The 22776-nt window shown below is 40.7% G+C and overlaps 1 protein-coding gene across 43 annotated transcripts in view; it reads left to right on the top strand.

Moving 5' to 3' along the window:
* Nucleotides 1–22776, top strand: part of PTPRD (protein tyrosine phosphatase receptor type D) — a 2806079-nt gene that overhangs the window by 2472409 nt on the left and 310894 nt on the right. For all 43 annotated transcript variants that reach the window (XM_073668359.1, XM_073668367.1, XM_073668350.1 and 40 more), the window contains one exon: nucleotides 13733–13901. In XM_073668359.1, coding sequence (XP_073524460.1) covers nucleotides 13817–13901 — 85 coding nt within the window. In that variant the 5' untranslated portion in view covers nucleotides 13733–13816. The remainder of the gene's footprint in view (nucleotides 1–13732; nucleotides 13902–22776) is intronic.

Genomic DNA, 22776 nt, shown 5'->3' on the forward strand with positions numbered 1-22776 from the left:
CTCCAGACTCTGGGACCTTGATTTCCAAATGAAATGCAAAATTTACTTTCATGTGAAAACAACACCTTGGACCACTGAGCAACAGTCCAGGTCTTTTTCTCCTTGGCCCAGGTAATACGCTTCTGGCGTTGTCTATTGGTCATGAGTGGCTTGACACAAGGAATGCGACACTTGTGGCCCATGTCCTGGATATGTCTGTGTGTGGTGGCTCTTGAAGCAATGACTCCAGCAGCAGTCCACTCCTTGTAAATCTCCCCCAAATTTTTAAATGGCCTTTTCTTAACAATCCTTTCAAGGCTGTGGTTATCCCGATTGCTTTTGCACCTTTTTCTACCACACTTTTTCCTTCCAATCAACTTTCCATTAATATGCTTGGATACAGCATTCTGTGAGCAGCCAGCTTCTTTAGCAATGACCTTTTGTGGCTTACCCTCCTTGTGGAGTGTGTCAGTCACTGCCTTCTGGACATCTGTCAATTCAGCAGTCTTCCCCATGATTGTGGAGCCTACTGAAACAGACTAAGGGACCTTTTTAAACACTTAGGAAGCCTTTGCAGGTGTTTTTTTTTAATTATTCTAATTTACTGAGATAATGACGTTTGTGTTTTCATTGGCTTCAAGCCATAATCAACAGAAATAAACAGTTGAAATAGATAACTTTCTTTGTGATGACTCTATAATATATGAGTTTCACTTTTTGTATTGAAGAACTGAAATAAATTTACTTTTTGATGATATTCTAATTTTGTGAGAAGCACCTGTATGTCAGATGTAGCGAGGTTAGATGTTATTTGCTTCCAACATTCGTGATATTATTACATATACCTGCATATTTTGCAGCACATTACAATAAATTGTTGAGTGAGGGTGCAGATATACGCTACCAGTATCCAACTCATGCAAAATATATACTATGCAATTATATATTATGGAAGATTAGTTGCGTAGCGGAAGACAAAATAGTGACACAGAAGTTCTGTTCAAACAGGGCTTCTCCTGTTCTTCATTGTTGGCCTACAAAATAAATATACAACCTTTACATCCAGGCACAAAACATAAATCAACCGCTGCTCGGCAGAGTACAAGCTAGACATCCGCTTCCCTGACTATACAGATGGCCTACTACCAATTACACCAGGAAGTTGCAAAAAGGTTGTGTATTAACTCACACCAATAGCACCAACCAAAGACTTGCAGATATCAGTAACAGAATTTTCTTCCCAGATTGATGGACAGCAAGTATTGGTTCTCTAAGATCATTACTGATGTGTTTCCTCCTTGGCATTTTGTTAGACACTCCTATATACTCTAGACCAGCAAAGAGCCCAAACTTCTGCTTTTATAGAGATGGTCACATGGGGTGATGATTAATGAATCGAGGGCATTAGTTTACCAGCTATTTGCCCACTTAAAGAAGCACTCCCATCAAAATTTTCATCCTCTTAATGTATTGCAATCGTCATATTATACAGCACTTTGTACTTACAATTGCACATTTTGCCCTTCTACCCACTTAATTCTTCTCTTTTCCATTAGCTCTATGACATCATGTGATTACAAACTGACGAGTTGTCATGCTAGGTATGGGAAGGATACAGCGTACGACGACGGGAAAAGAGGGGAAGCCCATCAACTAGGGAAAGGGAGAGTGGAGACCCCTAGGCAGATCTAACAACACCCTGACTCCCCTATCGTCCCTAAATAGGTTCTGCATCTATCATCGAGCAGGATACCTTAGCCCTGGCTGTCCCTAGAACTAGGCCCTAGGTAAGTAGGGACGGTGAGGGGTGAGCACTAGTCAGCTCCACTGCAACTAAAGACAAACAAGGGAAACCGACAAGGGGATACACTTAGCTTTGAGAAGACACCAGAGAGATCACGACTACAATCCACAAAGGAACTCCAAGAAGAATCTAGCCAACTGCTGGAACTCCAGACCTGAATGGAGGAATTTACTCTATCACCAGCGAATCTCTGGAGAAAGTGAGGGTATTTAAAGATTCAGCAAGGGTGTGTTAATTAGCAGCAAAAGATGGAGATCACCACTGGTTCCTAGAGAGGGAGGGATGATGAAAGGATCAGGAAGGTGTCTACAAGGCCAAGCGCAGCGACATTCTTCAGCCGGTTCCAGAATGACTGTCTGTCAAACCTGATACACCTGTGACACTAGTTGAATCCTTCTGAGCTCTATTTAGAAACAGGAGGTCAATATTCCCTGTATGAGTCATAAGTCACTGCAAAAGTCCCTGGCAGGGGGCAGGATGGAGCAGCTGGGTCAGGAGTTTATGTGTGCAGGGACAAGAGACTTTCTGTTTTTACATAGGGCAGAGAAAAGAGAAGAATTAGCTGGGTAGAAAGGCAGTATGAGCAATTGTAAGTACACAGTGCTATATAATATGATGATTGCAATATATTAAGGATAAAAACTTTTCTGGGGGTGCTTCTTTAATTCCTATGGAAGCAGTAAGGGTGTACTTAATTTTTCACACATTAATTCTACATTTTGGCCAAGTTTTTGGTAATGATACAGTATAATTTGCCATGTGCTGTTTTTCTTCTGAGCTTGTATTCACCTAATTTTAAGATCTTTTAAGGATTAGACATTTTTAAGATGTCCTCATACGTAAACCTGTAGAATTTAAAGATATATTATTATATATATATGTATGATAATCTGCTGTATTAACAATGTTGCTGCTGGTGGAGTTTAAAGGTTATTGGGGGCTGTGTTGCAGCGCTTAGTATGTCCCTTTGGTTAAAAGGGGGGTGTGTATTGAGATAGCGAATCTGCTGCCTCTATTGTGTGGCGATATCCTGCAGTGCATAATAGAGAGAAAGGCACAATGAAGCGTATGCCTTCTACACAGTGAATAGAGGTAATCTAGCAAAATAGGACACTTCTTGTAAATGTATTTATTTATTTGCCTCCTTACGAAAACAGTCCGGAGAACATAACATTTGCTGAACAGTCCGTATATATAGGCTGTATTCTGTAGGATGCGGATCAGAACCATCCTTGTTAGCAGTTGGACGAAGCGATTTGTAAACTCTGTAAAGGGTAGCAATTTTTTAATCTGCTCAACGTTTTACTTCCTCCGCGAATTCAAGACATTTGTCCTCAGGGTTAACTGGAGCTACAGGAGTGGGAGAAAGTGTTTTTAATTTCAAGGGTCAGGAGCTGGAAGAAAAACGATAAATATTTCCTTCCTAAGCAGTCATCATGCTGTAGCAGGTCATTAATTTAAAAGAGGCTTTCCATTGATGGAGCTCATTCAGCTGTCCAAATGATGGGTGAGCTGGTACTGCTGTCCTGACTTCCACGCAAACACACTATTTGGTGCCGTTATTTACCTATGATTTGTTCATGTAATGGGAGCTCAGGAGCTTTAAATGAGAAAGACGTGGGAGGATTGGGGGAATTTGTGTGTGCCACTGAGCAGTGAATAGTTAAAGAAAAGGCCCTTAGAGATTCCAGAAATATAACCCTCATCGCCAAATGAATTTATATTGTATGAGTCAAAGACTTTCTCTGTTTTGTGGTCTAGATCCCTAGTTGCAGTTCTGTCTGTTAAGAGGCATCACAATGAATTATGCACAAGATTGCCTGAATACCTAATTCTGTCTGGATTTGGAAGCATCATACATTACAGCTTTAGCAGCGCTTTATGGTGCATTTCCACATGCTTTTTTCTTCCCCACACTATTGCATTGCAAAATACGGCGACATTTTAAGTAGAACACATACAAATAATGCACAATATTTACTTTATTAGAAAGCGGCAGTTTTTTGCATCCAGGATTTCATATCTCATATATGCGAGCATGATCTTTTATTTATTTTGTACAAAACTGTGTTGGCTTTTTTTTTCAGTCTTGAAATTATGTTTTTTGAACCCTCTGCCAAGTCCATGCTTCTGATGTTTGATTTGATTCCTGGAGCTTACCATTCGTACTTGATAACTACTAGCAAAATCTTACCTTCAGAACCTGTCACTCTATATACCTTTTTGTGTGTCTTATTGAAAATAAGATTAAAGGGGTTGTCCAGCCTTAGGCTATGAGTCTACAGTCACTTTCTGTGACTGCAGATTTGTGAATCCTCACAGAGTGCAGTCATGCGACCAAAAGAATTTGATTTGCACACTTCCGTAACATAGGGGTTAGTTCACATACTGCTGATATAGTATGTATACCAGGGATGTCAAACTCAAACACACAGAGGGTCAAAATGAAAAACTTGGACAAAGTCGCAGGCCAACTAATATACAGTATAATGGGCCCCACAAAGACCTCCATACAGAATAATGGGCCCCACATAGTCCTCCACAAAAAATAATGGGCCCCACATAGTCATCCATACAGTATAATGGCCCCACGTAGTCCTCCATACTGAATAATGGGCCCCACATAGTCCTCCATACTGAATAATGGGCCCCACATAGTCCTCCACAAAGAATAATGGGCCCCACATAGTCATCCATACAGTATAATGGACCCACACAGTCCTCCATACAGTATAATGGGCCTACATAGTCTTCAATACAGAATAATGGGCCCTACATAGTCCTCCATGCAGAATAATAGGCCCAACATAGTCCTCCATACAGAATAATCGCCTCACATAGTCCTCCATACAGAATAATGGGCCCCACATAGTCCTCCATACAGAATAATGGGCCCCACATAATCCTCCATACAGAATAATGGGCCCCACATAGTCCTCCGTACAGAATAATGAGCCCCACATAGTCATCCATACAGTATAATGGGCCCCACATAGTCCTCCATACAGAGTAATGGGCCCCACGTAGTCCTCCATACTGAATAATGGGCCCCACATAGTCCTCCACAAAGAATAATGGGCCCCACATAGTCATCCATACAGTATAATGGCCCCACATAGTCCTCCGTACAGAATAATGGGCCCCACATAGTCTTCCATACAGAATAATGGGCCCCACATAGTCCTCCATACAGAGTAATGGGCCCCACGTAGTCCTCCATACTGAATAATGGGCCCCACATAGTCCTCAACAAAGAATAATGGGCCCCACATAGTCATCCATACAGTATAATGGACCCACACAGTCCTCCATACAGTATAATGAGCCTACATAGTCTTCAATACAGAATAATGGGCCCTACATAGTCCTCCATGCAGAATAATAGGCCCAACATAGTCCTCCATACAGAATAATGGGCCCCACATAGTCCTCCATACAGTATAATAGGCCCCACGTAGTCCTCCATACAGAATAATGGCCCCACATAGGGGTGGTGGTCCTGGTGTCACGGGCCAAATAAAACCACAGCCAGAGTTTGACATGTATGATGTAGACAATGGCAAAGAAAAATATAGAAACTTAGTCTTGAACTTTAAAATCTGGAAATGCGATATGTTGTACAATATTGAAAATACAAAAAATTATAAAAAATAAGCGCTACAATCTCTATGAGACTATTTGCTAAGTAGCTGGATGCTATGTCATAAATCATTTATACCTGAAGGAATACGTTAGAAAATATGAGCATGAAAAATAAAAGTAAGACATAATAATGTGGAAATGGAGTAACTGTAGCCCATTACTGCTGAGCAAGTTAAATTTATGTTTTTTATAGACCTTTGTTTTTTTATAGTCTACGCCAGTCATTTCAATATGCAATTCATTATTAACGATCAATTACTAAAAAAAAAAGTAATAAAAAATAAGTTTTATCTATGCAGGATAATAGCACAACGTTTATGCTGGCACTATGTCATTATTCAACGTGTAGGAACATGCATTTTTACTCAGAAACTGTATTACACAGATCATTGAGCTGCATATGTGGTTTGATGCACCTTACCGCTATGTATATTTGCATTCAGTCTTGCTCTATTACACATGAAATAAATAAATACTTTTATACGACTTGGTCGGAAACTCATAGTGAGCAGTTGCTATTGCCAAGTGAATCACTTCTGGTCACACGAATGTAGTACTTATGTGGCAGCCATTCAAATGATGACCAGACAGGATGGGCTCTCTGCTGTGGCTCATAGAGAGGGGTCAACGTAGAGGAATCTGTTCTAGGATGTCCTGGTCATAGAAGAAAGCAATAGAGAGGGGTCAAAGAAGAGGAATCTGCTACAGGATGGATGTCTAGGTCATAGAAGAAAACAGTAGTAAAATAGGAAAAAAACAGGAATATAAAAAATAAATAAAGAAAGAAAAAGTCATTATAAATCGATTCCTGAATATTTTTAATTTTCATATTACACTGATTTTTTCTAGGGAGGTAATAACTGCAGCACATCAAAATAGGCGCTGCTTGTTACACTGACAGAAACCTGACTGAGAATGTTAATAGGACAGGCGCCTATCACCACATGCAATAGGAAGCTCCTTCCCCCTCTCTTCATGTAAAGGAAGATGTGCTTTCAGTTAATAGTCTCATCTTATACTGGAGACACCAGAGGTGCTGATGTAAGAAGAGGCTGCTTGCACTGCTGTCCACCCTGTATATCTGATCTAATACTGGAGATATCCAGGGATGCTAAAGGGAAGAAGCGGTTGCTCACACTGTTGTTCACCCTGTCATTCTGATCTAATACTGGAGATACTAGGAGTGCTGAGATAAGAAGATGCTGCTCACACTGTTGTCCATCCTATATTTCTGATCTAATACTGGAGATGCAAGGAGTGCTGAGATAAGAACAGACTGCTCTCACTGCTGTGCATCCTGTCTATGTGATCTTATACTGGAAATACTTGGAGTCCTGAGGTAAGAAGCTCACACTGCTGTCCACCTTGCATTTCTGATCTAATACTGGAGATACTATCAGTGCTGAGAAAAGAAGAGTCTGCTCACACTGCTGTCCACCCTGTTTTTTCAATCAAATACCAGAGATATCAGGAGTGCTGGAGTAAGAAGAGGTTCCTCACACTGCTGTCAACACAGTCTATGTGATCTTATAATGGAGATACTTGGAAGGCTGAAGTAAGAAGAGGCTATTCACACTGCTGTATACCCTGTCTATCTAATCTTATACTGGAGATACCAGGAATTCTGAGATAAGAAGCTGCTCGCACTGCTGTCCACTGTGTCTTTTTGATCTAATAGTGGAGATGCCAGAAATGCTGAGGTAAGAAGAGGCTTCTCACATTACTGTCCACTCTGTATATCTGATGTAATACTGGAGATACCAAGGGTGCTCAGGCAAGAAGAAGCTGCTCACACTGCTTTCCACCCTGTCCATGTGATCTGAATATTCTTTTTGAGTGCCGAGGTAAAAAGAGGCTGCTCACACTGCTTTCCACCCTGCCTATGTGATTTAACACTGGAGATAGTTGGAGTGCTGAAGTAATCAGAAGAAGAACTGGAGATAGTTGGAGTGTTGCGATTCACCCTGTCTTTTTGATGTAATGCTGGAAATACCTGGAATGATGAGATAATAAAAGGCTGCTCACACTGCTATCCACCTTGTCTATGTGATCTAACACTGGAGATACATAGAGTGCTGAGCTAAGAAGAAGCTGCTCACACCGCTGTTCCTGCTGTTCACACCGCTGTTCCTGCTGTTCACCTTATCTTTCTGAATGCTGGTTGAGGGCTGTGAAATGGAGATAACCTATACCACATACTGTCAAGCTATCTCCAGGTAAGAACAGTAGAGTTTCCTACTAACATGCTCATAGCAACCTGTCCTGTTGACATTTTAATCAGGTTTCTCTAAATGTAAGAAGATGACAGCCATTTTAATGTACTGTAATAATTACGGTACCTCCCTAAACAAAGCAAGTGTTATTTTCAAATAAAAGATATTTCCAAAATTATTTATAATGACAGTTTTTCTCTTACTTTATTTATTTTTCCTGGTGAACCATTCTAAAGTCCTGTTTTGCCTGTGTGTGATTGCTCATGACGTGCAATGGGCAATCAAAATGCTATGACACTTTTACATACTCATTTCCTAAGGTTAATCAGTTAAACCGATCATGTGGTTAGTCTGCTACAAAGATTACTTGATAAACCGTGACATAAAATCTTAGTTATGGCATTTAATTCTTCTTCATAAGCTTCCACTTTAATTTTAGCGGTCGGGAAATGGGAAGTCTGGCCTTCTACATTCACAGATGTGTAAGCATTCTTCATGCTGGTGTACTTATATTGGAATCCCCAATGTTTGCTACTTGAATAGGAATAGTAGAGAGGTTGCTGAAAATGGTATTACTGTATATATCATACTCATTTCACCAGGTATTTATCAATGAAACAAACATTGCCAATTACCTGCATAAAAGCCATTAAACTCAAACTAAAAATACAATAAATCTAAATAATTTTAAAATGCAGAATAAAACAGATGTATTTTATGAGAATAGATTTTTATATCTTAAACATATGCTGAATTTCGATTTCGTATATTATCATGGTGTAAGTCCTTTCCATGACATATTCTGTAACATAGAATGAGCAAGATCAGAGAACAAGTCGGGATACACATGCCCGAAATTTATGGCACATCTGGTAAGGGAAAAGAGCTGCTTTAATGGTTCAGCCAAAATGTCTAGGAGTCCAATGACGGTAAACAGAGAACTTGATCACCTGAGGTTTCAAGTGGGATTTAGGACTACATTTTATAGTAAGAAAGACGGTAGTATAGTCTTTATGCCTTGGGAAAGTGAAATTTTGTTGAGCTATTTAAATACAGCAGATCGCCTTTATGATGAATACCTTTTAATAAAGAGTTTGGGCATTGTTTAATTTAGTCAGCACATATTATTGATTTTCTAATCAAGCCTCTTTATCATCAGAGGGAATTGCGGATATTTTGTCGGTCATGTGTACTTTTTAATCATTGCTCTGGGAAGTGATGACGTGGTTGACCTTATCCTATGAAACCTAGACATTTATATATAATGCACCCTGGTTTTACAGTTTAACATTAAAGTTACTTTTTCTGTGGAACATTCCTGAATAAAGAAGCACTCCTCCCATCAAAGTTTTTATCCTCTTAATATACAATATATTGCACTCGTCAGATTATATAGCACTGTGTACTTACAATTGCTCATTTTGCTTTTCTACACAGTTACTTCTTCTCCTTTCTCTGCTCTATGTAGAAACAGGAAGTCTCTTGTCTCTGCATGCATCATTCCCCTTTTCACCTCCTGACCCAGCTGCTCCATCCTCCCCCCTGCCAGGGACTTTTGCAGTGATTCATGACTCATACAGGGAAAATTGACCTCCTGTTTCTACATAGAGCTTAGAAGGACTCAGCTAGTCAGTTTTTAATCACATGATGTCATAGACCTAATGGAAAACAGAAGATTTAACTGGGTAGAAAGGCAAAATGAGCATTTGTAAGTACACAGTGCTGTACAATATGAAGATTGCAATATATTAAGAGGATAAAAACTTTAATGGGAGTGCTTCTTTAAATAAAAAATACTGTGAAGTTGAAATAGCGCAGCTTCAAGAATTTGCTTTCTCTCATATCAAAGCTCACAGTTAGTGTCGTTACCTATGCAAATATTTGGTTTACTATTTTACTCAGATCCTACATTTGAGGGGCTGGCCCACCTTTAAGGGGTTGCTCCATTCAATCAAGTTAAGTATAAAAAAGTCACACGTGAGTTTCCGTCTCTGCTCCCGGAGTCTGGCATTGGCTACATCATGTTGACAGCGTGGCGGCCAATTGGTGAGCTCAGCTTCTCTGAGAGAGGTGTTACGTCTGCACTGGCAAAGCTGCTGAGCTCAATGATGGCTGCCACACTGTCGACATCAGCGCAGCAGCCAATGCCAGACACCCGGAGCTGTGGCGAAGACTCAACAGTGGACCCAGAAATTGTGATTGCAGTGCTGCTTGTTTTTTTTCTACAAAGATTAAAAGTAGACAAGCCCTTTAAGACCCCCACACATTAAAATTGACTAAATCTGAAAATATTGGCACGATCATCCTACAGTCTAAAATGTACGGAGGCCTTCTGACTCTTCCCCGACGGATGATAACAGGAGAGATGAGAGTCGGACAGTTTGTATCTTAGTGCGCAATCTTTTTGTTCTTCCGGAGATAAGCCGCTGCCAGAGCCATTTTGCAGCAGCTTTCTCCACTCCCCTCTTTGAAAACATACGAATGTTCGGCCGATCTGAATTTTCATGAGTATGGGGCAGACGGGAGTGACAGCTGAATGAGCGTTGGCTGTCACCTGTCGTGTGAGTATGGCCAGCTTTAGAATGATGCCAGTTTGTCATTAAGGTTTACCAATTCAGCTAAATAGCTATGTAATATATATTCGCACGGAGTAGGAAGAGGCTGCCACGGGAGATGCTCTTCTAATTGTCTATGGCACATAGAGATCGCCCCCTTTTCTATGTGTATACATTAATATGTACATACAGCGTACATTTATATGTAAGACAGTATACATTTACATGTTCATACAGCACACATTTATATGTATATATAAATAAATTTATATTATAAAATAAAATAAAAAGATTTTGACCTGACTTTTAAGACCTGTTTGATCTTGGAAGTGTGATTGTAAATACTTTTATATATATATGTATCAGCCTTTCCATGTTAGTGTCGAACAGCACAAGAAAACAAAGCAACCTTTCCTCCCTCCGAGAGCACATTCTATATATCTCCATCTCTGTGATAGCATCAAAGTCATTATGTAGCAGTTGGCTCGGATGCGCTTGCACAGACACAAATTGAGTCCGACAGGACTGATGTCTTATGGATGTTGCTGCTATTTGAAATGCTGGCATGAAGATGGTTATGATTATAAGAATGAGCTGGTGCCCTCAGCGCATGGCCTGCTATGATTTCTGTGGCTTTCATTCATGTCAGGGGCACAGTACATACTATTAAAGGACAAGCAAAAGAGAAGATGAAGTCCATGTGCTGCTGAAATATAACTTGTGCGGAATTTACCCAGGTGTCAGCTATGAGAACTGTGCGTATCATCTGTTTAGAATATTTCAAGTCAATTTTAGGCTTAACAGAGTTCAAAGACCGCAGACTCGGAGTCCCAGTAGCATAATATTTCCTGTACATTGATTTTATCTTGTCAGTTTACATTACATAAGCTTTCAGCGTGTATAGGAATACTGATTATACTGAAGAGCTTTGAACTACTATAGGGCAAAAAAATCATTGGCATCCCAATATCATGCGCCTCTCGTAATCCCATATGTTTAGGGGTTTATTGGTGTAGACAATGACGTATCCCAAGTGTCCCTATCTCCACGTTATTTATCTGAAATGAAAACCTTCTCCTACTTTCATAGAAAGGATATAGTAGATGTCGATGACTATGGCTACTCGTAAAGGAAGAATGGTTCCAGCCCTAGGTATATAACAGAATAGGGTATAAGCAGGCATCATTTATTCATTTATGCTGTACAGTCAGAAATGGTGGGGTGTTTACCCCGACAGTAAAATATTATATATGGCTGATTTAAATACTCTAAAGTGTGAAGAAACTCAAAACGTAGAGATGTAGCCTCAGGACTTTTACTCAACATTTCAGTGGCGAGCCGTCACTATAAAAAAAGATAACAGCCTTACCAACACCAGGTCAGAATACCAATGCACTAGCAGGATGCAGTAGACCCCCATGATAAAGGCGGGGGCAGCACAGGTGCAAAATACTGATGGAGCAACCACTCACAAACCTACCAATTCATAAAGGGAGTGACTGCCTAGTATTAAAAATGCACACAGATGAGGCTTACATAGAGTGCCAGTCACACAGGTACATTTCTGCTTATAGCCTATTGATGACCCCCATGCTATTAAATGAGGCGGGCTGCCCAGCACTATATAAGTGCACACCATGAGGACAGACACCCCACATTTCACCCAATCAACAATAAAGCTCCTGGCGCCTGTATTAAAATGGAAAAATGACGTTACTATACCTTAGGCAAATACAGTAAATACTATACCTTAGGAAAGTACAGTAGATACTGTATATTAAGTAGAGGGATGGTAATTCTGAAAGTGTGATACTATAGGAGAAATGATTCTACATCCATCACTTAAGTCAAGTTACATTAGTTTGATGTTCAATGTGTTTTATAGCTGCCTTTTCCATACTGGCTATAACAAACCATAATGAAAAATAACGGTAGGAATATAAAGGCTAAGTACATAAAATCCCAAATTTACATCCCAGATGGATCTAAAGCGCTCTACATTAGGACAGCTGTTAGATATCTATGAATGGTTGAAATGCTGGACTCACAAAGCAACTGATGTTTAGGGACAACCCCCACCACCCCCATAACAGAATTTACCGGTACCAAACATCCAAAGAGATGTGCAGTAAGTGCTTTGGGAGGATAACTGTGTGTCATTGGATGTCCTCCATTGGGGTTTCTGAAAACTATACATACCACATTTCCTACATCAGTGTTAATGATGTGCGTGCAGGGATGAGATGCACTGAATGAATCCGTCACATATTATCATGTGTCTGTTCTGTTAAATTCAGTGTACATCTTAATCTCATCCATTTTTGTGGATGACCATTCCAATCTATGGGGATCCATCAGAAACAGATGCAAGCCTAATGGATGTAGCCTAACAGCAATACATACAGTCAGTCATGGCTTCACTATGGCCCTTATTCATCAAAGGGTTTAAGCCAGTTAGTGTAAAGCTCTTTGAAAATTCACATTTTTGCACAATATGGAGTTGTGCAAAAATGTTGCAACTTTTCCCAAAATGAGCGAAGCTGGGGAGGAGGCGGGGTGGGGTGTGGCTACAAATTCAATCAGAGTGGCTCCGTTCTTTACACCAGAAATGTTACTCCAGTCAAGGATGCATGGAGGCGCACACCACTAATCTGATGCGCCAAATTTATGCAAAATGCATCTTATTGAATTTGACGCATCCTATTCCTGTACACCCCGCGTTTGGACTAATGTATGAAACACCAGTCTTCATGAATTGGGGACTAAGTATTTTACTTTTGGACATGTGTACCATGACTGCCAAGAATTTTTTACATAATATATTGTGGTTCCTCTTTTTCCCAAATTTCTGATTAGAATTTTTTTCTGTTCTGTAGATTTAACCCTTTTTCTTTATTACTATACATTTCAACCTTCATAGATAATGTTCAATGCCAATGGAAAAAATGGTTGAAGACGTTATAAATATAAATTTGTTTTGAACCCTCATAGAATAGCGGGATAAGTATGGAGTTAGTTCTCCTTCATGCCAGGTAACAAACATAATGGCTGGCCGATGTCACCCAGTGTTAATCCGCGGCCAACCTCCTATCTGTCCGTCATGGCTTGTGATGAAATACAGTAGTGTATGTCCACTCCTTGTAGATCCAGATCGGAAATCTTTTACTGATAACTGCTTTCTAAATATGTATTAAATTTTCATGTATTAAAACATGTGTAATATATTAACCCGGCGCTACCGTTACTAAAATGACAGCTAATTATGAAGATAAATTATTCGGGTGATGATCTGACCAGGGGAGGAAACCATCTGGGATTAGGTTTACTTTGCTTTAATATGGGGAAATACATCACCAGCTCTGCCAAGCTGCTTCTTGGCATCGAGTGTGCTGGCAAAAACACAAAGTGTGTAATGTGCTTCAGTTAGTGTAATGTAAAAATGGGAATAATTTCACAGTGTGTTGCATGATGGGCATCGGTTGCTAGAAGAATCGTAGTCTGATCTGTGCTTTATTTGTATTTTTTTTCTGTCTTTTCAGGCTGTGAAAACACTGCCCTGAAACACTTAACGTGGGTAGACACCCGTTGGCTTTGAAAGCTGGTGACATCAAGCCTTCCTAAGCATGCAGGTGCCAAGCTGTCAGATGATGAACTTTGCCAGGCCAGTGCTGGTACTTCTGTGCTTCCTACTCCATGCTGATGCTGAAAGTAAGTCTAACGCTTTGTTCTGTATGAGGTCCTGACCATAATGAGCAGTTTTGTTTTGGGTTGGCAGACCTTGAGGGCCTTCGAACAGGCTTTTTTTTATGACTGAATGCAAAAAACGCTGTGGGATTCTCACTGGCTTCAGGTCGCCCTGTGAAAACGACTAATTACGTGACTTTTTCAATATTTCTGCTGGGCTAACTGCTGAAATGTGCGCCCCATACTAAGCAATTGTATTTCACTTGTCCCTTGTCACTACAAAGCCAAGCTTTCCTGCAAACCGTAGAGAACTCGATGCGGCTCAACACAAAAGCGACACAACATATGCAACGCTTGTCGATACGAGCCGTACTGATTCCGCACATATGACTCCACTAATGGATTGTAATTCGCAGCATGCAGTCAGTGGAGTGCCAGCTGTTGTGGAACTACAACTCCCAGCTTGTCTCGGGATTTGTAGGGCAACAGCTGGAACGCTGTAGGCTGCAGATCGCTGCCGTAGACTAAACAACATCACACTGAGTTTACGTGAAAGCCTGCTCCTTTGTGCCGTCCATGACAGCTGCCCAGCAGTTGTTCGAGACTAGTCCACACTTTTTCATTCTTTTGAGCACACGCTAACATATGAAGGAGATAAAGATTATGAGATTGACTATTGGGGTGTTTCTGACAACTGTCATGGTTTAATAGACTCCGTAAAGAAGGCAAAAGGTAAACAATGGAATCCCTCTCATTTTTCAGAATTATCACCTCTTTTAATGACCTGCAGACTAATTGCTAGAAGTATGCTCCATGTTTAATTAAGGGTTAAATGGGAAACGATGAGTTACCTATGGTCAGCCTAGACTGTGTTTTCTATATTTTGGGTCTATACTTATGGTGGATACACTAAAAATGCTTTTATTATAAGATGAATTCAAAAAGAGTTAAGTTTCCATATAGAAATCTCTGCCCTCATCGCTTATGACTAGCCCCTCAGTTCATCCAGGCTGCCCTGTTATGATTAGGGATCATTGCAGTATTTTTGATGAATCCCGGATTCATGGAAAGCACTGGCTTTACTTGCTCAATTTCTGGCATTCTGTCTGCAAATTTCATTAAAGGGTTGTTCTAAACATTAGAAGTTTACACTGATCCTTTGGATAGGTGGTACCTTGTGGATTTGTGGCAGTCCTTCTGCAAGGAGCAGCTCCTATTTTAAGAACAGGGCTCTAAAATGCTTTGTCAGATTAGAGTGGTACCCTTGCATGCACACCACCACCCTATTTATTCTCTGCTGGAAATAGCCGAACGCTGTACTCCTCTACTTCCCAAAGTCCAATGGAGAATGATAGAACAGTGGTCCGGTTCAGACCACCACTGATCCACATCTTATCAACAATCCACAGGATAGGTTATGATGTTTAAAGGGAATCTGTTATCAGGTTTTTGCTATGTAATCTGAGGACAGCATGAGGTAGGGGTTAAAACACAGATTTCAATGATGTGTCAGTTATCAGGCTGTGTCCGGTTGTTTACTTACAATGAAGGTTTAATCACCTGGTGATTATCATTGTCTGGACTACAACAGCTACAGCAGAGTATGAGACCTAGTATGACTCCGCCCCCTCCGGTGATAAGCAGCTCACTGTCAATAGACAATGTACACAGAGAGCCTGGTGTGGGTGGGCGCAGCTTTCTCAGCTCTGCTGCATTGCTACATCTAAAATCTCTGATTGTGTCACAACTGCTGTATTCAGTAAACTAAGTGACACATCGTTGGAATCAGGGTCTCTTTGCATACATTAGGCTACTTTCAGATGATGTAGCAAAAACCTGATGACAGATTCCCATCAATGTTGAGAATAACCCTCTAAGGTCTCCAGTTTCTCATGCTACATATTCAATACGTTTTTGTGATATGCTAACAAGACTCTTTTCAGGCTGCAGTTCACATTGCAGCAACTTGTTGGCCATATATTTACTTATCTCCTGACAGAGTACCGTGGAATTGTGTTTTTTTTTTCAAAGCTAGTAATTTTATGCCACTCATCTCGGCATTTAGTGAACTAAGAAGAAAGGAAAGAAAATACACATCTGCATATTGAGTGACTTACACTTGTACAAGGAAAACCATTATTCCGTCTTTATAAGCAAACATGACATTGGGAATCCCAGTGATTGTATCTTAGTCACATGCGGATATCAAACAGCTCACTATTCTAAGGTCATGTTCACAATACAAGAGTGCTCTACACACCGTTGGGTGGGTTATGCCATTACACCCAAAAATTCAGACACGACCATCATATATATTTACTTCAGTCACACAATCTGTGTCCTTTTTTGACACTAAAGACCCCCAGTCTGGTACTAGGCCCCCTCATACAACGAACCATTCTCCTTTATGAAGGTGGACACACTTATCTGGTCACCAGACATATTAGGGTGCTGCCTAGAAAGCTTTGCAGTTGGAATATTGTAGTACTGCCTTATGAATTATTGCAGTGGGAAACTCCAGTATTTCCTTTTTACCTCAGAACAAGACATCGCTTACCTTCTCTAAGGAATGACTCAATAAGATGAAACCTCAGTAAATAAGGCTGACATATCTTCCTTTGAGCTAATACATGTTGGCAAGACATTCACCCACTTTAATTATGAAATGGTTTTATAATTGGTGTGCGGTTGGAATGGGTTTGTTGACGTAGTACATAACATTTATTTGAAGAATATATGAATGCTTCACTTACAAAGGAGTCTTTGGAGGGAAAGTGTCACCTCCAAAATAATTGACAAGCTACAGAAGAATGTGTGCATTCAGGATTATTATCTGACAATGTAGGGACCCCTTTCTGACAACATACGGTACAGACCAAAAGTTTGGACACGCCTTCTCATTTAAAGATTTTTCTGTATTTTCATGACTATAAAAATTGTACATTCACACTGAAGGCATCAAAACAATGAATTAACACATGTGGAATTATATACTTAACAAAAAAGTGTGGAACAACTGAAAATATGTCTTATATTCTAGGTTCTTCAAAGTAGCCACCTTTTGCTTTGATGACTGCTTTGCACAATCTTGGCAATGTCTTGATGAGCTTCAAGAGGTAGTCACCGGAAATGGTTTTCACTTCACAGGTGTGCCCTGTCAGGTTTAATAAGTGGGATTTCTTGCCTTATAAATGGGGTTGGGACCATCAGTTGTGTTGTGCAGAAGTCAGGTGGATACACAGCTGATAGTCCTACTGAATAGACTGTTAGAATTTGTATTATGGCAAGAAAAAAGCAGCTAAGTAAAGAAAAACGAGTGGCCATCATTACTTTAAGAAATGAAGGTCAGTCAGTCCGAAAAATTGGGCAAACTTTGAAAGTGTCCTCAAGTGCATTTGCAAGAACCATCAAGCGCTACAAAGAAACTGGCTCACATGAGGACCGCCCCAGGAAAGGAAGACCAAGAGTCACCTCTGCTTCTGAGGATAAGTTTATCCGAGTCACCAGCCTCAGAAATCGCAGGTTAACAGCAGCTCAGATTAGAGACCAGGTCAATGCCACACAGAGTTCTAGCAGCAGACACATCTCTTCAACAACTGTTAAGAGGAGACTTTGTGCAGCAGGCCTTCATGGTAAAATAGCTGCTAGGAAACCACTGCTAGGGACAGGCAACAAGCAGAAGAGACAAGTTTGGGTTAAAGAACACAAGGAATGGAAATTAGACCAGTGGAAATCTGTGCTTTGGTCTGATGAGTCCAAATTTGAGATCTTTGGTTCCAACCGCCATGTCTTTGTGCGACGCAAAAAAGGTGAACGGATGGACTCTACATGCCTGGTTCCCACCGTGAAGCATGGAGGAGGAGGTGTGATGGTGTGGGGGTGCTTTGCTGGTGACACTATTGGGGATTTATTCAAAATTGAAGGCATACTGAACCAGCATGGCTACCACAGCATCTTGCAGCGGCATGCTATTCCATCCGGTTTGCGTTTAGTTGGACCATCATTTATTTTTCAACAGGACAATGACCCCAAACACACCTCCAGGCTGCGTAAGGGCTATTTGACCAAGAAGGAGAGTGATGGGGTGCTACGCCAGATGACCTGGCCTCCACAGTCACCAGATCTGAACCCAATCAAGATGGTTTGGGGTGAGCTGGACCGCAGAGTGAAGGCAAAAGGGGCAACAAGTGCTAAGCATCTTTGGGAACTCCTTCAAGATTGTTGGAAGACCATTTCCGGTGACTACCTCTTGAAGCTCCTCAAGAGAATGCCAACAGTGTGCAAAGCAGTCATTAAAGTAAAAGGTGGCTACTTTGAAGAACCTAGAATATAAGACATATTTTCAGTTGTTACACACTTTTTTGTTACGTATATAATTCCACATGTGATAATTCATAGTTTTGATGCCTTCAGTGTGAATGTACAATTTTCATAGTCATGAAAATACAGAAAAATCTTTAAATGAGAAGGTGTGTCCAAACTTTTGGTCTGTACTGTATGTACATTTGTCCCTCAGATTGTCAAGGACATCACGTAGATTTATTAATAATAATAGCATTGTGTTTTTCATTAATGGCAACCATTCTGAATAGCCTTTCAAGAGCTGGGAATGAATCGCATTATGACCATATGATCAGCCCATCAATGCTGTAGAACCTCTCATACAGCTGTAGCAAAATATGAATCCACATTGTTAATGAAAAATTTACAGGGATACTGAAAAGCTAGGGCTAACAGCCTAATAGGAATATGCATTTTAGGCACATTTTTCTAACTTCTGGCATCTTTTTGACAATAGTCAGAAAATTGTTGTAAATCTAAGCTTTAGGACAACCACAGATCACTTCAAGGGGTATAAATTCTAGGTCGGTGGGGCTTTAACCACTGAGACCCCCACCGATCACCAGAATGGGACAATTTTATTGATGTTACAATGGGGCTGCAGTGTTCATGTGCAATTGCTACTCCTTTTATTCCCTATGACACTGCCAAAGCCAGCTTTTCCTGGCAGCCTCAAAGGGAATGAACGGAGCAGCGGTCATGTGAGCAGACCAACGTTCTAAGAAAGATAAAAGTATCCAGTTCTGATGAGCATTGAGGGACCCCCACCGATCTAGAAGTTACCACCTATCCCGTGAACAGGTGATAACTTCTGATTTCTCCCTGCCTCAATCCGTTTGATGGATACATCTCTCCCCATGCACACACATGCACATAGTCCCCGGCTGGCTTTTCAAAGTATGTTTTCTCTGAAACACCTCAGTATCTCATAGTAAAATGTACATAGCTGCAAGAATGCAGCCAAATTCTGATTCATGCGTCCCATGGATACTTTTAAAGAGGAACTGATTTAATTACACAGTCACTTACTTGACTTTTTGCTGTAAATATCAATTGCCGTATAGCAGAAACATATCATTGAGAGGACTAGCAGAGCTGCAGCAGATAAAACGTTATTTCTCTTTAAATGAGTTTTCCAAATATGGACATTAATTGCCTATTTACTGGATAGGTGTCAAATGTTTGCTCATTAGAAATCTCATTGATTACTAGGAGAGTCCCGGCCTTCTTGTTTTTCCTCATGTTCCTCTCCCACATTGAGCATCAGCTTGAATGGAGCGTGGCGTCCTGACGTCATTCAGTGTTTAAGGGGTAGTACTGTACTCGGCTTTGTACGTCATTAGAGATGAGTAGATCTGTCAAAATTTGAATTTGCCAAAATGCGCAAAAATTTCCTGCAGTTATTCTCTGTGAATTGAACGTCCCTCATTATGTTCCAGGGTTTCTACAGACACCAGAGCATCAGAAATGTAATATGTAGAAAATATAAAAAAGCCTTATACTTACCTTACCGCTCCGCCCCTCCGCTCTTCACTGTCCCCCCATCCGGCCCTCAACGTATCTTCTTATCATCACCACCAAGCGCTGAATCCATGCGCCTCTTCCCTTTGGGCCAGGATAAAGGGATAACAAAGTGTGCTGAGGACGAAACAAGGTACAGTGCAGAGCTGAGGGGCCAGAGAGGTGAGTGGTAAGATGAGTATAAGTATTTTTGTAAACTCTTAATGATTGCCATTTTGCTGAATCTATCCCAAAGTGAATTAGAAAAAAATTTAATGTTGGCAAATTGAGTTGCATTCAGTTTCACTTGAATGTATTTGCTCATCTCTGTACAGTGGCTTGCAAAAGTATTCACTCCCTTGACTTTTTACCTATTTTGTTACATTACAACCTGTGTTTAAATAATTTTGCAATCCGATTTGTGTGTGATGTATCAATCAGCACTAAATAGTCTTAAGTTGGTGAAGTGAGAAAAATATAGGCATAAATTAAAATTATTGGATCAAATAACTAAAAATTGGCATGTTAATATGTATTCACCCCTTTGCGATGAAACCCCTAAAAAATTGTTGACGTTAGCAATTGCCTTCATAATTTACATTCTTAATGAAAGGAAGTTCACCTGTGTGCTATCTAAGTGTCACATGGTTTGTCAGTATATTCACACTTTTTCTGAAAGGCTACAGAGGCTGCAACACCATTAAGCAAGATGGCACCACTAACCAAACACCATGAAGACGAAGGAGATCTCCAAACATGTCAGGGACAAAGTTGTTGAGAAGCACAAGTCAGGGTTGGGTTATAAAAAAATATCCCAATCTCTGATGATCCCACAGAGCACCATCAAATCCATTATAATCAAATGGAAAGAGCATGGAACCACAAAAAAGCTGCCAAGAGAGGGCCGCCCACCAAAACTTTCAGCCTCGGCAAAGAGGGCATTAATCAAAGATGCAGCACAGAGACCAAAGGTAACCCTGAAGGAGCTGCAGAGTTCTCAAGCAGAGACTGGAGCAGCTATCCATACAACCATAATAAGCCGTACACTCCATAGAGGTGGCCTTTATGGAAGATTGGGCAGAAAAAAGCCTTTACTTACACACAAAAATTGTAAGGCTCATTTTGAGTTTGCCAAAAGACATGTGGGAGACTCCCCAAATGTATGGAGGAAGGTGCTGTGGTGAGATGAGACCAACATTTAACTTTTTGGCCACCAAGGTAAACACTATATCTGGCGCCAAACAAACAAAGCTCATCACACCAAGAACATGGTGGTGGCAGCATCATGCTGTGGGTATCTTTTTCGGCAGCAGGGTCAGGGAAAATGACCTGAAACAGGGGAAGATGGATGGTGCGATATACAGGGATATTCTTGAGCAAAACCTGTTTTAGTCTGGATTTGAGACTGGAACGGAGGTTCACCTTCCAACAAGACCATGACCCAAAGCATACTGCTAAAGCAACACTCGAGTATTTTAAGGGGAAACGTGTAAATGTTTTGGAGTGGCCTAGTCAAAGCCCAGACCATAATCCAATTGAGAATCTGTGGTCAGACTTAAAGATTGGTGTTCACCAGAATTGCTGCAAATGGAGGCTCTACAAAGTACTAGCTTTAGGGGGGTGAATACATATGCACATAACAATTTTTAGTTATTTGATCCCATAAATGTAATTTATGCCTATATTTTTCTCAATTCGCTTCACCAACTTAAACTATTTAGTGCTGATGCATCACACACTAATCGGATTACAAAAATATTTAAACACAGGTTTTAATGTAGCAAAACAGGTAAAAAACCAAGGGTGTGAATAGTTTTGCAAGCCTCTGTATGTCAGTGTTATTGACTTTGAATAGAGAAGCAAGATGCATGCTTGATCACTTCTCCATTCAAGCTCCTGCTCATAGATTTCATGCAGTAAGGAGAAGTAGTGAACTCAAGACCATAGTTGTAGTTATTAGTGGAGTCCCAAGCAATCAAACACATGGGTAGTTGATAAATGAGGATCCCATGTTGCTTTTCCAAGTGGCTTGCTTCTTTATCTCATATAAAAAATAAAAAATAATTATAGCACCACTCCAGCATTTTTTTAAATTTCAGCCCTGGAGTTATGCTTCTAATCTAACTTCCCTGACCATAGTCTTATACTTACCTGCTGCCGTCTTCACCTTCTATTGGCGCCTCTCCAGCCCTGCAGTTCCATTTTGTGATGACTACTTCTGACTAGCCTGAAGTCGGAGGTAACGATCATAAGCTATCAATTCAAGTCTATAAGAGCCAGAACAAGGCCCTTATAGACTTGCATTGAAAAGTGACCTCCTGCTCGCTCCAGCAAACACTGCAGCGATCTGACAGATCACAGATTGCTGGAGACTGACCGAAGCGGTGGCAATAGAAGATGAAGATGACAGTGGGTAAGTATAAGACTATGTGCAGGGGCCTTAGATTAGAAGCACCATTGGAATAAAAATAAACGCTGGAATGGTGCTTTAACTTAAATCAGGGATCCCCAACCCGTCGCTCGGGAACCACATGTGGCTCGCGGGCCCAAGATATGTGGTTTGCAACTCTCTGCCAGCTTGGTGCATTAGCAACCGGTCTAGCAACCAGCAATGAAGAGAAGGTCTTCAGATGGTGACTTTTTGTGACTAGCTTTGCACAGAAGAGCAGATCCGGGTATGCATATACTGGCAGTGGTTATGGGAAGGAAAAAATAAATATTTTAAGCTGGATATAAGACGATGCTGTTAGTCAGAGGGGTGCTTGAAGGTAAATGCAATAGTGTGGTGAGAGTGCCCGACATGGGAATACAAGACAGGAATAAAATGGGATCCCTTGGATGGAAGTATACTGCATATAAAGGAGAGGGGCACAAGGTGTCAGTGTGCTTTCTGTGGGGAAACTTTGGATATCATCATACCAGTAATGACGGATTCTGATTGTTACTATTGTGGGAGGGGGGGGTGGAGGGGCGGCGATGGATGTGGCTCACAACCATCATAGAGTTGAATGTGGCTCTCAATGTAAGAAAGGTTGGGGACTGCTGACTTATATAAAAC

This window comes from Phyllobates terribilis, unplaced genomic scaffold (genome assembly GCF_046119375.1).
Source record: "Phyllobates terribilis strain yellow unplaced genomic scaffold, ASM4611937v1 Scaffold_1__5_contigs__length_1240528914, whole genome shotgun sequence".
Taxonomy (NCBI): Eukaryota; Metazoa; Chordata; class Amphibia; order Anura; family Dendrobatidae; genus Phyllobates; species Phyllobates terribilis.